The sequence below is a fragment of the Coregonus clupeaformis genome, chromosome 26, assembly GCF_020615455.1.
Source record: "Coregonus clupeaformis isolate EN_2021a chromosome 26, ASM2061545v1, whole genome shotgun sequence".
Taxonomy (NCBI): domain Eukaryota; kingdom Metazoa; phylum Chordata; class Actinopteri; order Salmoniformes; family Salmonidae; genus Coregonus; species Coregonus clupeaformis.
The window spans coordinates 44729137-44741341 of NC_059217.1; the positions used below are offsets into that span (position 1 = coordinate 44729137).

General features: G+C 41.5%; 1 protein-coding gene and 1 long non-coding RNA gene across 2 annotated transcripts; both read right to left on the bottom strand.

The window, feature by feature from the left end:
- Positions 1-1571: 1571 nt before the first annotated feature.
- On the bottom strand, positions 1572-4906 carry LOC121587204. Its single transcript, XR_006657477.1, has 5 exons — positions 4816-4906; positions 4253-4324; positions 2428-2499; positions 1795-1863; positions 1572-1682 (listed from the first exon to the last, which is right to left on the bottom strand). It is a non-coding gene; the product is annotated as an uncharacterized LOC121587204 (long non-coding RNA).
- Positions 4907-6843: 1937 nt separating this feature from the next.
- Positions 6844-11964, bottom strand: LOC121540074 (trichohyalin-like). The gene is made up of 10 exons (XM_045207639.1): positions 11214-11964; positions 11062-11112; positions 10891-10962; positions 9917-10291; positions 9353-9424; positions 9171-9215; positions 8258-8632; positions 7694-7765; positions 7512-7556; positions 6844-6911 (listed from the first exon to the last, which is right to left on the bottom strand). The coding sequence occupies exons 1-10, from the start codon at positions 11962-11964 to the stop codon at positions 6844-6846; spliced, it is 1926 nt and encodes a 641-aa protein (XP_045063574.1).
- Between the last annotated feature and the right edge of the window lie 241 nt (positions 11965-12205).

Here is a 12205-nt window from a genome sequence, read left to right on the forward strand (position 1 = left end):
GCAGAACGGCAGTTCCAGAGGCTGCCTGAGACCTGGAACTCCACGTGGGAGTTGTTGTATCTGTTATTATTACTATACAACTATTAAGTTGTATCTGTGCTAACCAGACATTTACACAATAACTAAATGACCTATTAAGTTGTATCTGTGCCAACAAGACATTTACAGAATAACAAAAAATGGCATCAAACACACATCTTATAACATACCCCGTCTTAAGCAACAAATGCACAATACCAGAAGCATTCCCCAACTCCCTCATGAAATGAAAATGAAGTTATGTAGGCTATGCTGTATCAAGTGTGTGAATGCACACTTCTGAGGAGGAAGCTCAAGAGAAATACCCCCTAGTCTGGATAGATGAGCCAGGGCATTTTTTTGTAAATCTCAATCTGGCAACCGTCAATCTGCCAACCTTCAATCTGGCTACCGGGGGCATATCTGATCCTGTTCATTTCAGCTGAGCTTTCATGCGACCCTCACAGCTTGTATGGAGAGAGAACAGCCATCTAAGAGTACGTTTGACATCAGGGTTCATGTCTCGTGATGTGTCCCAGCAATGGGAGCTGACTTTCTTTCCTAGTCTCTTTTCCTGGTCTCCTTTCTTTGTCTCCTCATCCAATTGGCAAGGATCCCCCAGAACCTATTTCTCAATAACATACGGTACGTACTCAGAATGTCTGTGAGGCAGACAGCCCTGTGGCTGATTTCTATATACACCTACTTTAATAGACTGTGCAATGACTGGATTATTGATCACATCCTGAACTAGAGGGCACTATCCCACAGCATTATCCAGCTGAGAATATGTGTTTGAATATGTATTCATGCTGACATATAGGCATTTGACTTGTATCTCCATTAAGCTGATGTATTGGCATGCACAGAGACAGAGGGAGGAGAGAGAGAGATAGATATATATACATCTCAAGCCATGCATGTTTGGATACTGGACGGGTGCAATCTCCATACAGGGCAGACTGGGAAACAGGCACAACCAACCATGGATGGGGTAGGGGTGGGGTGTGGGGAACTTGACGACAACTTGTGGACAGTGGGTTTAGAACAACAATGGCAAAAACTGTATACAAAAAAGTATAAATATACCACCAAAAGGGCACTTGTGAGTGGGAGGGCAAAGGGCAGGTGCTCAGGCACAGGTAGACCCCTATCTGTGAATGAGGTTTCATTTCCAGTTTTTAGGAATACAAACTGGCGAGCTCTATGGCCACAACCATCTGTGACAATCTAAAGAGAGAAAGATTGCTTTGAGTACAAAACTGTGGATACATTAGAGACCATTAGAGACCATTTTCTCTGGCATGCTCAATTCTCTTAGCATATCTATCAAGTCTAATGCGACAAAATAATTGTGGAGAATCTAAGGCTGGTGACAATTTTTTTTTGAAAGTCTTGGCAAAACTAGAGGTTAGGAATCTGGGCTAATATCCATACAGTTTCTCTCTAGCAAAACACAGAACACAGAATTGGTCTTGACCTGACCCTTAAAAACAATGTGCACACACAAACATTTGATGCTAAAATTATTTTTATTATTTTATAATGCTTGAAGTATTTTATATAGAAATGGATATAGAAAACAAGGGAAAGAATGAGAATGAATTTCAGAAAATATTTGTAAAATTGCAGAGGTCACTTGTTAGCAAGGAAAACGTCAGGAACTGGAAAAAATACAAAAAGGTATCATTGTTAGAATCATGTAATACTGTGTGTCAAACAAACTTCAGTCATCAGCTTTAACATTCTCTGAGTTGTAACATTCTCCTCTCTTACCTATGCATTATGCCTTATTTTTTCTGCAAACAAGGGTTTTCAAGAATGTAGCAAAGCGATTTTTCCCAGCTGCAAATATAGAGACATCGAGAGAGAGAGAGAGAGAGAGAGAGAGAGAGAGAGAGAGAGAGATGTTGATTCAACGTCATCACATAAAAACAAAATTGGGTGGAAAGAAGGGTGATTCAACCAGAAAACTCCACTGATATCAGACAGCTAAATGCATAGTTAGATTCTTTTTTGCCCTTCCGCGTCACTTTCTACACAGAAGACATCCGCTAAACATAGAATCAAGCTGTTTATCTGTCTCTCTGTGACTGACGATAACTTTGGCAGGAAGTTGACTACAAATACAAAGTTGCCAATATCTTTGCAATTCAACAAGCGAAGGATAAAAATATGCTTAAACTGAAAACCGAGATGACTGCATTAGAAAATAAATCCAGTAGGCTGTATAGGCCTATATTTCAATCATATTGAAATCAATTTCATGTTCAGTCAATTTACTTCTATTTGTAGGCTACACTGTCTGTAATTTGTGACATCTTCGGCCATTATAAAAACGATACATCGTTAAAAAAACTAGTAAGCTTAAGTTCCATCGCTATCAGGAAACCGGGCCCTGGTCTTTACCTTTGCACTTTGCTGGCTGGTCCTTCTGAGGGTTCAGAGTCTTTGACTCAGTTACAGCAACCATGGAGACATCTGACAAGACAAAGGAAAATGGGGGATGTTAATACCATCAGAGAGAGAGAGAGAGAGAGAGAGAGAGAGAGAGAGAGAGAGAGAGAGAGAGAGAGAGAGAGAGAGAGAGAGAGAGAGAGAGAGAGAGAGAGATTGGAAATAAACATAATCGCTGTTATTTAGAGCCTAGTGTGTCTCAGTTGGTATGGCATGGCGCTTGCAACACCAGGGTTGTGGGTTCGATTCCCACGTGGGGCCAGTATAAAAAGTATGAGAGTGTGTGAGTGAGAGTGTAGCTTTGACTATATACAGACTCAGTGAGCATAGCTTTGCTATTGAGAGAGGCCGCCGTAGGCACTGCCCACAAAATGAGGTGGAATCCCTCAGATTACACAGACCCACAAAGAATTTTGAACTATTTGCCCATCGTTACAACACTGTATATAGACGTAATATGACATTTGAAATGTCTTTATTCTTTTGGAACTTCTGAGTGTAATGTTTACTGTTAATATTTATTGTTTATTTCTCTTTTGTTTACTACCTACTTCACTTGCTTTGACAATGTTAACATACGTTTCCCATGCCAATAAAGCCCTTAAATTGAAATTGAATTGAGAGAGAGAGAGAGAGAGAGAGCACATTTACACCCTCCACACTCTAATTGACAAACAAGTCAACCAAAACAAAGGCAAAATCTACTCGTGCTTTGTAGACTTCAAGAAAGCATTTGATTCAATTTTGAACTGAGGTATTTTATTACAAACGAATAGTAAGTGGTATTGGAGGGAAAACATATGATGTTATTAAATCAATGTACACTAAAAACAACTTAAAATCGGCAACAAGCCGAGACTTCTTCTCTCAGGGACGTGGAGTGAAACAGGGCAGCCCAATAAGTGCAACACTATTTAACCTCTATGAATTGGCAAAAACATTAGAAGAATCGACAGAACCTGGTCTCACCCTACACAACACTGAAATCAAGTGTCTGCTGTACGCAGATGACCTGGTGCAACTGTCTCCCACTTAGGAGGGGTTAGAGCAGCATCTAGATCATCTGCACAGGTTCTGTCAGACCTGGGCTCTGACCTTTAATCTAAAAAAATAATGAATATAATGATATTCCAAAAAAGGTAAGGAAATCAGGATGACAAATATAAATTCTACGTAAATTACAAAATTACACGTATCTAGGACTAAATATCAGCAACACAGGTAGCTTTCACATGGCTGTGAATGAGCTGAGAGACAAAGCAAGAAGAGCCATTAAAAGGAATATTAAAATCGAAATTACAATTAGAATCTGTCTCAATCAGTTATAGAACCAAGTGCTCTATATGGCAGCGAAGTATGGGGTCCGCTCTCTAATAATGAATTTATCTCTGTCTCTCTCTCTCTGTCTCGCTCTTTCTCTATCTTTCTCTCTCTCTCTCTCTCTCTCTCTCTCTCTCTCTCTCTCTCTTTCTCTATGTCTCTCTGTGTCTCTCTCTGTTTCTCTCTCTCTCTCTCTCTCTCTTTCTCTGTCTCTCTCTCTGTTTCTCTCTCTGTCTCTCTCTCTGTTTCTCTCTGTCTCTGTCTCTCTCTGTCTGTCTCTCTCTCTCTCTCTCTCTCTCTCTCTCTCTCTCTCTCTTTCTCTCTGTCTCTCTCTCTTTCTCTCTCTCGTCATTTTTTGTCTCCCTCTCTCTAGATCTCTCGTCCTTTTTAGCTTTGCACTGTGCCATCAAATACTTTGTGAAAAGTCTGTCCCTCTCTATCCCCCTTCATGTTTTACCTTTGCATTTTGCTGACTGTTGATCATGCGGGTCCTTGCTCTTCAGCCCTGATGCAGTGAAAATAGAGTAATCTAAGGACAGAAAAGGAATATATATGAATGGAGATTTGATAGGACAATAACACACAGCAGTAAAAGTAGAGTTAAGTCCTATAGGCTGTTTCAATGCACCAGAGGAGTAGTCACACATAACTCAGTACCTTAGTGAGATACACTTCTGTTACTTAAATGTAATACAGTTTTATTAGCCTCCCCATGGGGATTAAGATGGCATCGTCTGAGTACAACATGATGCTAAACCACCCTGAAGGATGCAAAGCAGAAACATCTGTGTACGCTATCCCTCATGCAGTGAAAAGACAAAAACAAAAACAAAAAAAATGACGTCAGCTTTATGCGACATCTTTTTGAGTGCGGACCATCACACTTTATTGCTTATTTGAATTTAAGGGTTTTACGCACCAACCTAACTTTAGGGAGAGCGCGATGGTGCTCTTTGCTTTTAAACCACAGAGAATGAAATGTTTTGTGTTTGAGTCCCTTGTCACTTTGCCTGGTCCTACCTTTACATTGTGGTTGTCTGGTCTGTTTGCCTGTCCTTTCCGGATTCTTTACCCTGTCCAGGTGTTCCTGTAAGGCCTTCTCATTCCTCAGCCTGCGCTGCTCTTTCTTTAGACAGCACCTCCTCCTCCTTTCTCTTTCCCTCTATCTCTTTGGCCTGGTCTTTATCTCTCCTATCCTTCTGACAAGGCCAAATTCTCTCCTCTTCTGCCATCCTCTCAAATTTGTCCATAAGGAGCTCTGCCTCTGTCTTTGGCGCTGTTACTTTGTCATTCCCATCTTTCTTTTGGATACTCTCACTTTTATTACTCACTTTGACCTGCAGAACCTGGGGGACCTTGGCCACGCCTTGACTGCTCGTGGAAAACATAGAGAAATCTGAGAGAGAGAGAGAGAGAGAGAGAGAGAGAGAGAGAGAGAGAGAGAGAGAGAGAGAGAGAGAGAGAGAGAGAGAGAGAGAGAGAGAGAGAGAGAGAGAGAGAGAGAGAGAGAGAGAGAGAGGGAAAAGAGAGAGAGAGAGAGAGAGAGAGAGAGAGAGAGAGAGAGAGAGAGATTGGAAATAAACATCATAGCTATTATTTAGAGCCTAGTGTGTCTCAGTTGGTATGGCATGGAGCTTGCAACACCGGGGTTGTGGGTTCGATTCCCACTGTACACAGACGTCAGTTCAACATCTAGTTTTGATTTACATTTGACTGAATTGTCAACTAACGTGAATTCAACGTGAAATCAAATAAATGTGAACCTTGTCATTGGATTTAGGTTAAAAGTTGGGTGAAAAAAATACAAACATTACTGAAATTCCTTTACATTGATGACGTTTTGTAAATCCAAGCAGTTTTCCATGTTGATTCAACGTCATCACATAAAAAACAAAATTGGGTGGAAAGAAGGGTGATTCAACCAGTTTGTGCCCAGTGGGTAGTGGGTCTTATATGACACAGCAATTCATAATGCTGCACCCCTCCTATTTCTTACCTTTGCACTGCTGCGTCTGAGCATCAGCTGAAAAGATGGATAAATCTGCAGAGAGAGGTGGGAAAGAAGAGAGATAGATAAACATACTGAAGGATTTCATGCTTACTTCACATTCTGAACTTTAATCATTGAGCTCTTCTTTGTGAAAAGTATGTCCCTCTCTATCCCCCTTCATGTTTTACCTTTGCATTTTGCTGACTGTTGATCATGCGGGTCCTTGCTCTTTAGCCCTGATGCAGTGAAAATAGAGTAATCTAAGGACAGAAAAGGAATATATATGAATGGAGATTTGATAGGACAATAACACACAGCAGTAAAAGTAGAGTTAAGTCCTATAGGCTGTTTCAATGCACCAGAGGAGTAGTCACACATAACTCAGTACCTTAGTGAGATACACTGCTGTTACTTAAATGTAATACAGTTTTATTAGCCTCCCCATGGGGATTAAGATGGCATCGTCTGAGTACAACGTAATGCTAAACCACCCTGAAGGATGCAAAGCAGAAACATCTGTGTACGCTATCCCTCATGCAGTGAAAAAGACAAAAACAAAAACAAAAAAAAATGACGTCAGCTTTCTGCGACATCTTTTTGAGTGCGGACCATCACACTTTATTGCTTATTTGAATTTAAGGATTTTACGCACCAACCTAACTTTAGGGAGAGCACGATGGTGCTCTTTGCTTTTAACCCACAGAGAATGAAATGTTTTGTGTTTGAGTCCCTTGTCACTTTGCCTGGTCCTACCTTTACATTGTGGTTGTCTGGTCTGTTTGCCTGTCAATTCCGGATTCTTTACCCTGTCCAGGTGTTCCTGTAAGGCCTTCTCATTCCTCAGCCTGCGCTGCTCTTCTTTAGACAGCACCTCCTTATCCTTTCTCTTTCCCTCTATCTCTTTGGCCTGGTCTTTATCTCTCCTATCCTTCTGACAAGCCAAATTCTCTCCTCTTCTGCCATCCTCTCAAATTTGTCCATAAGGAGCTCTGCCTCTGTCTTTGGCGCTGTTACTTTGTCATTCCCATCTTTCTTTTGGATACTCTCACTTTTATTACTCACTTTGACCTGCAGAACCTGGGGACCTTGGCCACGCCTTGACTGCTCGTGGAAAACATAGAGAAATCTGAGAGAGAGAGAGAGAGAGAGAGAGAGAGAGAGAGAGAAAAGAGAGAGAGAGAGAGAGAGAGAGAGAGAGAGAGAGAGAGAGAGAGAGAGAGAGAGAGAGAGAGAGAGAGGGAAAGAGAGAGAGAGAGAGAGAGAGAGAGAGAGAGAGAGAGAGAGAGAGAGAGAGAGAGAGATTGGAAATAAACATCATAGCTATTATTTAGAGCCTAGTGTGTCTCAGTTGGTATGGCATGGAGCTTGCAACACCGGGGTTGTGGGTTCGATTCCCACTGTACACAGACGTCAGTTCAACATCTAGTTTTGATTTACATTTGACTGAATTGTCAACTAACGTGAATTCAACGTGAAATCAACTAAATGTGAACCTTGTCATTGGATTTAGGTTAAAAGTTGGGTGAAAAAAAATACAAACATTACTGAAATTCCTTTACATTGATGACGTTTTGCAAATCCAAGCAGTTTTCCATGTTGATTCAACGTCATCACATAAAAACAAAATTGGGTGGAAAGAAGGGTGATTCAACCAGTTTGTGCCCAGTGGGTAGTGGGTCTTATATGACACAGCAATTCATAATGCTGCACCCCTCCTATTTCTTACCTTTGCACTGCTGCGTCTGAGCATCAGCTGAAAAGATGGATAAATCTGCAGAGAGAGGTGGGAAAGAAGAGAGATAGATAAACATACTGAAGGATTTCATGCTTACTTCACATTCTGAACTTTAATCATTGAGCTCTTCTTTGTGAAAAGTATGTCCCTCTCTATCCCCCTTCATGTTTTACCTTTGCATTTTGCTGACTGTTGATCATGCGGGTCCTTGCTCTTTAGCCCTGATGCAGTGAAAATAGAGTAATCTAAGGACAGAAAAGGAATATATATGAATGGAGATTTGATAGGACAATAACACACAGCAGTAAAAGTAGAGTTAAGTCCTATAGGCTGTTTCAATGCACCAGAGGAGTAGTCACACATAACTCAGTACCTTAGTGAGATACACTGCTGTTACTTAAATGTAATACAGTTTTATTAGCCTCCCCATGGGGATTAAGATGGCATCGTCTGAGTACAACGTAATGCTAAACCACCCTGAAGGATGCAAAGCAGAAACATCTGTGTACGCTATCCCTCATGCAGTGAAAAAGACAAAAACAAAAACAAAAAAAATGACGTCAGCTTTCTGCGACATCTTTTTGAGTGCGGACCATCACACTTTATTGCTTATTTGAATTTAAGGATTTTACGCACCAACCTAACTTTAGGGAGAGCACGATGGTGCTCTTTGCTTTTAACCCACAGAGAATGAAATGTTTTGTGTTTGAGTCCCTTGTCACTTTGCCTGGTCCTACCTTTACATTGTGGTTGTCTGGTCTGTTTGCCTGTCAATTCCGGATTCTTTACCCTGTCCAGGTGTTCCTGTAAGGCCTTCTCATTCCTCAGCCTGCGCTGCTCTTCTTTAGACAGCACCTCCTTATCCTTTCTCTTTCCCTCTATCTCTTTGGCCTGGTCTTTATCTCTCCTATCCTTCTGACAAGGCCAAATTCTCTCCTCTTCTGCCATCCTCTCAAATTTGTCCATAAGGAGCTCTGCCTCTGTCTTTGGCGCTGTTACTTTGTCATTCCCATCTTTCTTTTGGACACTCTCACTTTTATTACTCACTTTGACCTGCAGAACCTGGGGGACCTTGGCCACGCCTTGACTGCTCGTGGAAAACACAGAGAATTCTGAGAGAGAGAGAGAGAGAGAGAGAGAGAGAGAGAGAGAGAGAGAGAGAGAGAGAGAGAGAGAGAGAGAGAGAGAGAGAGAGAGAGAGAGAGAGAGAGAGAGAGAGAGAGAGATTGGAAATAAACATCATAGCTATTATTTAGAGCCTAGTGTGTCTCAGTTGGTATGGCATGGAGCTTGCAACACCGGGGTTGTGGGTTCGATTCCCACTGTACACAGACGTCAGTTCAACATCTAGTTTTGATTTACATTTGACTGAATTGTCAACTAACGTGAATTCAACGTGAAATCAAATAAATGTGAACCTTGTCATTGGATTTAGGTTAAAAGTTGGGTGAAAAAAATACAAACATTACTGAAATTCCTTTACATTGATGACGTTTTGCAAATCCAAGCAGTTTTCCATGTTGATTCAACGTCATCACATAAAAACAAAATTGGGTGGAAAGAAGGGTGATTCAACCAGTTTGTGCCCAGTGGGTAGTGGGTCTTATATGACACAGCAATTCATAATGCTGCACCCCTCCTATTTCTTACCTTTGCACTGCTGCGTCTGAGCATCAGCTGAAAAGATGGATAAATCTGCAGAGAGAGGTGGGAAAGAAGAGAGATAGATAAACATACTGAAGGATTTCATGCTTACTTCACATTCTGAACTTTAATCATTGAGCTCTTCTTTGTGAAAAGTATGTCCCTCTCTATCCCCCTTCATGTTTTACCTTTGCATTTTGCTGACTGTTGATCATGCGGGTCCTTGCTCTTTAGCCCTGATGCAGTGAAAATAGAGTAATCTAAGGACAGAAAAGGAATATATATGAATGGAGATTTGATAGGACAATAACACACAGCAGTAAAAGTAGAGTTAAGTCCTATAGGCTGTTTCAATGCACCAGAGGAGTAGTCACACATAACTCAGTACCTTAGTGAGATACACTGCTGTTACTTAAATGTAATACAGTTTTATTAGCCTCCCCATGGGGATTAAGATGGCATCGTCTGAGTACAACGTAATGCTAAACCACCCTGAAGGATGCAAAGCAGAAACATCTGTGTACGCTATCCCTCATGCAGTGAAAAAGACAAAAACAAAAACAAAAAAAATGACGTCAGCTTTCTGCGACATCTTTTTGAGTGCGGACCATCACACTTTATTGCTTATTTGAATTTAAGGATTTTACGCACCAACCTAACTTTAGGGAGAGCACGATGGTGCTCTTTGCTTTTAACCCACAGAGAATGAAATGTTTTGTGTTTGAGTCCCTTGTCACTTTGCCTGGTCCTACCTTTACATTGTGGTTGTCTGGTCTGTTTGCCTGTCAATTCCGGATTCTTTACCCTGTCCAGGTGTTCCTGTAAGGCCTTCTCATTCCTCAGCCTGCGCTGCTCTTCTTTAGACAGCACCTCCTTATCCTTTCTCTTTCCCTCTATCTCTTTGGCCTGGTCTTTATCTCTCCTATCCTTCTGACAAGGCCAAATTCTCTCCTCTTCTGCCATCCTCTCAAATTTGTCCATAAGGAGCTCTGCCTCTGTCTTTGGCGCTGTTACTTTGTCATTCCCATCTTTCTTTTGGACACTCTCACTTTTATTACTCACTTTGACCTGCAGAACCTGGGGGACCTTGGCCACGCCTTGACTGCTCGTGGAAAACACAGAGAATTCTGAGAGAGAGAGAGAGAGAGAGAGAGAGAGAGAGAGAGAGAGAGAGAGAGAGAGAGAGAGAGAGAGAGAGAGAGAGAGAGAGAGAGAGAGAGAGAGATGTTGATTCAACGTCATCACATAAAAACAAAATTGGGTGGAAAGAAGGGTGATTCAACCAGAAAACTCCACTGATATCAGACAGCTAAATGCGTTGTTAGATAATTTTTTGCCCTTCCGCGTCACTTTCTACACAGAAGACATCTGCTAAACATAGAATCAAGCTGTTTATCTGTCTCTCTGTGACTGACTATAACTTCGGCAGGAAGTTGACTACAAATACAAAAGTTGCCAATATCTTTGCAATTCAACAAGCGAAGGATAAAAATATGCTTCAACTGAAAACCGAGATGACTGCATTAGAAAATAAATCCAGTAGGCTGTATAGGCCTATATTTCAATCATATTGAAATCAATTTCATGTTCAGTCAATTTACTTCTATTTGTAGGCTACACTGTCTGTAATTTTTTACATCTTCGGCCATTATAAAAACGATACATCGTTAAAACACTAGTAAGCTTAAGTTCCATCGCTATCAGGAAACCGGGCCCTGGTCTTTACCTTTGCACTTTGCTGGCTGGTCCTTCTGAGGGTTCAGAGTCTTTGACTCAGTTGCAGTAACCATGGAGACATCTGACAAGACAAAGGAAAATGGAGGATGTTAATACCACACTCCATGTGTGCAGTTGTATAACACTTTCAATGTACAAAATAACTGTAAACTAAGATGACCTTTGCACTGGGTCTGTTTGACCTCAGCACCAGCTGAGAAGATGGAGGAATCTGGGAGAGAGGGAGTTGGGAAACAGACAGTATAAGTTAAGGTGTTGAAGCTAACCTCACATATCACACTTTATTCTCTGTCTATTCCCTCTCCTTTTTACCTTTGACCTCCAGCTCTCTCATTTGTTTCTCCATGTGTGTCATATTTTCTTCTGCACTTAGTCTCTTTTCTTTCAGGAGCTCTCTCCTGTCTCCTTCCCTTGCTTCCTTCACACACTTATTTTCATCTTCCTTTCTCTCTTCCCCGTCTCTTCTTTTTCTATCGCTCAGGGTCTCCGTTAGCCTGGCTTGCTTTTTCAGCATCTGTTGTTCTTCTCCCATCTTTTTCTTTGCTTCTTCCCCCTTTCTCTTTGCTTCTTCCACCTTTCTCTTTGCTTCTTCCACCGTTCTCTTTGCTTCTTCCATCATTATCTTTGCTTCTTCCACCTTTCTCTTTGCTTCTTCCATCTTTCTCTTTGCTTCTTCCACCTTTCTATTTGCTTCTTCCACCTTTCTCGTTGCCTTCCTCTCTGCTTTCATCCATGCATCTTCCTTTCGGTTTTCTTCTTCCTTCCAGTAAAACTCTTTCCATTCCTCCACTCTCTTCTTTTCAGATATCTCCCACTTGTCTCTCTCCTCCTGTCTTTTCTTCTGGAGCGCCATCTGTTTCTCTACCTTTTGCCTCTCAGATTTTTCCATTAACCTCCTCCTTTCCTCCTCCATCTCTCTCTCCCTTTCCCTCATTCTAATATCCATCAACAGCAACTCTTCATCCTTCATCTGATTTATTTTTGCATGCTCCTTCTTCTCCTCCCTCTTCATCCTCTCAAGTCTGTCCCTCTCCACTTCCTTCAACACCATCTCTCTATTCATCTCCAGAGACTGTCTCTCTATCCATCTCATCTCCCCCATACAGGCCAATTGCTTCAGCAGGCCCACCTCCTTCCTTAGCAGGCCCACCTCAACATGCAAGTCGCCCTGACCAAAACTGTGCACTTCCAATACGAATGAGCTTTAAAAGAGAGTTCCTAAATGTTAGCAACCTACAGGATGCTGCTAATGGAAAACAAATCCTTAAACAACCTAAAGACAGCATCGGCATCAAAAGAAATAA

What these genes read in the sequence shown, in the direction of transcription:
- LOC121540074 (XM_045207639.1), bottom strand. Translation starts at nt 11,964, where the DNA reads ATGAATAGAGAGATGGTGTTGAAGGAAGTGGAGAGGGACAGACTTGAG. An exon ending in ACAGTCAGCAAAATGCAAAG is followed by an intron (nt 9,216 to 9,352) that starts GTAAAACATGAA and finishes CTCTCTCTGCAG; the next exon opens with ATTTATCCATCTTTTCAGCT. An exon ending in TCAGACGCAGCAGTGCAAAG is followed by an intron (nt 8,633 to 9,170) that starts GTAAGAAATAGG and finishes TCTCTCTCTCAG; the next exon opens with AATTCTCTGTGTTTTCCACG.